Source organism: Salmo salar, chromosome ssa25 (genome assembly GCF_905237065.1).
Source record: "Salmo salar chromosome ssa25, Ssal_v3.1, whole genome shotgun sequence".
NCBI lineage: Eukaryota > Metazoa > Chordata > Actinopteri > Salmoniformes > Salmonidae > Salmo > Salmo salar.
The window spans coordinates 53622042-53627020 of record NC_059466.1 but is presented as its reverse complement, the minus strand read 5'-3'; the positions used below and the strand labels follow the sequence as shown (position 1 = coordinate 53627020).

General features: G+C 38.6%; 1 protein-coding gene across 1 annotated transcript in view; it reads left to right on the top strand.

Moving 5' to 3' along the window:
* Window positions 1-1578: 1578 nt before the first annotated feature.
* The window catches only part of LOC106586961 (X-ray repair cross-complementing protein 5-like), a 36768-nt gene continuing 33367 nt past the window's right edge, over window positions 1579-4979 (top strand). The window contains 2 exon segments of the mRNA XM_045707308.1: window positions 1579-1662; window positions 2471-2584. Of these exon segments, the coding sequence (XP_045563264.1) occupies window positions 1645-1662; window positions 2471-2584 (132 nt within the window). The 5' untranslated portion in view covers window positions 1579-1644.

Sequence of the window (4979 nt, the reverse complement as noted above, 5' to 3'; positions counted from 1 at the left end):
AAATCTGAAGGTCCAGATTAGTTTATACCTCCCTTGCCTTGGATGTTCCTGTGTCAGTAACTAAAATGGTTGATACTAAATTATTTAACTTAATATGGAGGAAAAAACCTCATTATTTAAGAAAAAGCGGTAATATGTAGCACCCAAAGTGAGGGAGGGTTGAATGCTCTGGATTTTAAAACCTCTAATATAATATTTAAGATTAAATGCATACAAAACTATTTAAGAAATAAGCATTTGCATTTAGAATATTACATTAGGGATTATATTCCAACCGATTGGTGCTCTAGAATTCTTACTCAAATGCAACTTTGATTTGGGTAAAATCCCTATTAAGCTTGGTAACTTTCATAAACAAGTACTTCTAACTTGAAACCTCATGTACAAACACAATGTTTCCCCTCATAGGTATACAATCTGGAATAATAAAGACATAAAATACAAAAACAAGTCTTTGTTTTTCCAGAACTGGTTTGACAACAACATTATTTGGGTTAAACAATTACTGAACAATGATGGACAACTATATGATTCTCCAGAATTTATTAGAACACACAATGTTACATTCACTCCTGAGGAGAATCTAATTGTTGTTAGAGCCGTCCCTAAAGGTGCTATTCTTCTTTTAGGAGAATATAACAATACTCCCAAGTGCAACTGTTGAGGATTTTGTAGCCTCAATACAATTAGAAGGAATTGACATTGTAAACTATAAATGTAATAACATGTATATAAGGAAACTATGCCAATATGTTACTATTCCCCCTGTTAAAATGTACTGGACTGCAGCCCGAGGACAAGTGAACTGGAACAAAGGTTCGTTGTGATCTGGTAAATATTGTATATCTAATAAGGTGAAAGAAGTATCATACAAACTCATTCATAGACTCTACCCTGTTAAGACCTTTATTATACACAGAATAGCTATTGATAACAAATGTGTATTTTGTGATTGTGACACAGAGACTCTTGACCATTTGTTTTGGGACTGCTCTTATGTCAGAAGATTTTGAAAGACTCTGATATTATGTTTTATTTTGAACCAAATGATATGGACCCTGATTTAACTTTCATTGTTAATTTGTTTATCTTTCATGGAAGATTCTTTGTCCATAAAATGAAGTGGGCAGAGAACAAACCCCTTTTCACATTATTTAAGATAATTTCAAAATAATTATTTCAATTCTATCAGTAAATGTAAAAACAAAAAAGCAATACGCACCATAAAAGTATTTAATAAGTTGAAAATTAATCTTGATATGTAATACTGTTAGGTTTTGTACTCTTGTTTGTATATTTCTTTTTTTTTTGTTGTATTTGTTGTGTTCATAATAAAAAATTAAAAAATTATAAAATAATAAAAAATGAAGGAAACTTGGAGTCAGGGGATGATATGGTGTGTGGTCCTCCCACTAGGATTTGGGAAATCTTGCAGTTTATTAGGCTACAGATTAAATAACTCACAATGAATTTCACACGGTGGTGAAAGTGCAGTGATGAGGGTCTTATTCTTATAGGGAATTGTAGAATATTCGCATGAAAATCTGTCGCCAATTGGATGGAAGCCTCGCTAGTAGGAACCTTTCCTACCTGGCATTTGTTTCCCCTCCGGACTCATAAAAAGTCGAGGGAAAGGAAATCAAGATGGCGCGTTCAGCGAAGGCAAGTTCTTCGAGATTTACTGACTCATATCTTGCAAGATAATTATTAAAATCTAGATGCTAGTCCTTATATTTTAGTAGTGAATTTTTCCAGTAGTTTGTTAACTAGCGGACTAAACTCCCCAATGAAGGAAGTTCTTCACCGTGGAGTTTAGTCCTCGATAAGTTAACTAGAATCACTCAGCTAAATTAGCTAATGAAGCTAAGCTAGCTAACGTTAGTTGTTTGTGATGATATTGGTGATTTACGCCATGGCCACATCAATCCAGGGGTGTATTCATTACGTCTTCCGACAGGAAACCTTTTGTCGTTTAACAACCAAACTGAAACGATACAGGGAAGGTCTTAGCTACCCGAATCTGTCAATTAAAACTCAAGTTTGTAGTAAACCGTTTCGCATTAGAATCGGCGTAATACACCATAGGGGTGTGATCGTTTCGTTTTGCAACTGCATTGTTGGGTTTAGAGCTTGCAAGGAAGTACTGTGCATGTGACATTGAAACTTGAGAGAATGTAGGTAGGTCCATCCCTATTCCGTTTGCTTCTGTTTTAAGATAAGTTTTCCAACATAATCTGTGTAATGAATACAGCCCAGGGAATATGTTAGTGTCTGTAAACCTGCCCACTTCTGGAGATTAAGTGGGCCTTGCCCTTGTGTTCTCCCAAACAAAGACAGCCCTGTTGATCAAAGGATGGGTCTAACTGCTGCTGGCTACATGCGTCACTAACTATGAGTCAGAACACAACACCAATATGTTTATTGTATTTTAATAATTTAAAAGTATGTTCTCTCTGTGTTGCTAAACTAGACAGCGTTGGTTCTGTGTCTGGATGTGGGTTTTTCCATGTCCAACTCTGCCCCGGGACAGGAAACGCCCTTCCAACTGGCCAAGAAAGTCATCCAGAAGTTTGTTCAGCGCCAGGTACGGTCTCTGATTTCAACGGGTGAATCTCCAAATGTATTTCCTAGATTCCTCATGTCCTCTCTCTTCTTTCATCCTTCTTGAAACCCATTGGATGAGAAGATCAGAGGGGAGGAACCTCCAGATCTTTTGCTCCAATGTGCTTTGAGAAGGAGACAAGGGAGGAAGCGAGCAGTCATGTAAACGTTATTGTGATTTATTTTTTTATAAAGAAACTGTGGGTGTGTTCCAAAATGCATACTTGTGTTCTGTCCAGAGCGCCTAGCGAGTACGGAAGTTACTTGTGTTCTGTCTAGAGCATGTAGCGAGTACGCCTGTGAGAACCCAAAGTTTTATTTTGAAGTAACTAAAACGTAAATCTAGGCTATGTTGAGTGGGCGTAGATGGTGATGGCTTGACCTCAGTTAGTCCTGTACTGGAAAAGTGTCTATAAGCGTACTTGGGAGGTCTGGAAAACAAGTCAAGCAATGGGGAAGCATACTTTTTCATTCTCTTTGCCGGGGAGGCTATCCCATAACACCTTGAGACACAGCGGAAATTCACCAAACTAAGGAATTGATGGCAAACTGAGTATTACGTTTATTTATTCACCAAATTTTGAATTCAAATGTTTAGTCACTGCTTTTTATCAGCTCGTTAGCCGAGCTAAGTTAGCTCGTCAGATGCGACGATGGATGGCTAGCTAGCAGGCAAGCTCTTCCTGGTTCCTGGTCACCAGGACCGTTGTATAGAACAAGGGAACCTCCCGTCCACCAGGGGGAAGCACCCAGGAGTTTATTCAGCAGGGTGCAACATCACTCTGTTAGAAGTAGAGAATAACGTGTGGATCTACTTCTATCATGCACAATTGTCAGCTCATTGTAACATATGAAGCAAAAAAATATAAATATAAATTTTATTTAACGAGGCAAATGGTTTCTTCCCCAAGGTACTACACCTTGTGCACGTTTTTATTCCTGCCCAGCACAAACACCGTGTTCAGCTATTCATCATCTATAATTGAGACCACGTGTAGTTGAATGCGGTGTTAGTAAAGGGATGAAACAAAAGCCTCTTAACTCCTGACCTTTATATAATAACAAAAATAACCTCATGACTTCATTTGCCCTCAAATACCGAACAATCTGTTCAATGTTCATCTCCTTGATGTCCCTCACTTGGGGATGTTAAAAGGTTGATTCTACTGAGCCGTTTTACGTTGTTCCTATTGTCTTTTATTTTATTGTTGCTTTGTCGAGAAGGAACCTGCATTTCATTGGACCGTGTGTATCCTTCCTGTACATACGACTAAGGAAACTACAATGGACTGTTCTCATGGACTGTGTTTTAAGGATTCGTTCACAGATACAGGAAAACCAATAAATGGGTTAATATTATTTAAAAAAAATGGTGTTGATGTCTCCACTGGGGCATCTGGGGGCTGTAGTTCATCTGTCTAATCCACTGCAGGCAGAGAGAAAGACATTCATAATATTACAATGGTGTATTCATTTAATATATATACTCCTGTTTGATATGCATATAATTACATTGAACATGTTCCCCTTTATAAAATGCCAGTGTATCCAATGCATTTAGCTTACATTAGGAGGAAGAAGTCTAGTTGTATTGCATCAAATCGCCTATGAACGTTAGTTACATATAAATAACTCTGATTTAACCATATGTACCGGTGATGGTGTCCATATTGAGCGTGTCCCTGCTTCTAAATATCTCCGACAGATGAAAAGCTGTCTTTTAAAAAGCATATTGATGAGTTAGTTAAGAAGCTGAGAATAAATATGGGCTTCTGCTTTAGAAATAGGTCCTGCCTTGCTGAATAGAAGGTCATAGGTCATTCAGTTGAGGTTCCTATTGTAGACTATGGTGACATCATCTATATGAACACAGCTGCCACTTCATTAAAGCCGTTAGATGCAGTTTATCATAGCGCACTGCGCTTTCTTACGGGTGACAATTTTAGTACTCATCGCTGCATTGTCTACCAGGAAGTTGGTTGGCTCGCTGACGTCATCGCTGCATTCTCTACCAGGAAGTTGGTTGGCTCTCTGACGTCATCGCTGCATTGTCTACCAGGAAGTTGGTTGGCTCTGACGTCATCACTGCATTCTCTACCAGGAAGCTGGTTGGCTCTCTGACGTCATCGCTGCATTCTCTAGCAGGAAGCTGGTTGGCTCTCTGACGTCATCGCTGCATTCTCTAGCAGGAAGCTGGTTGGCTCTCTGACGTCATCGCTGCATTCTCTACCAGGAAGTTGATTGGCTCTCTTTGATTTCACGTAGGTTGATACATAGCTATGTTTTCATTTATAAAAGCCCTTCCACAAAAATCCCCCAGTACCTAACATCTTTACTGACTATATTCGTACGAGTTGCCACCCCTTGTCTCAGGGATG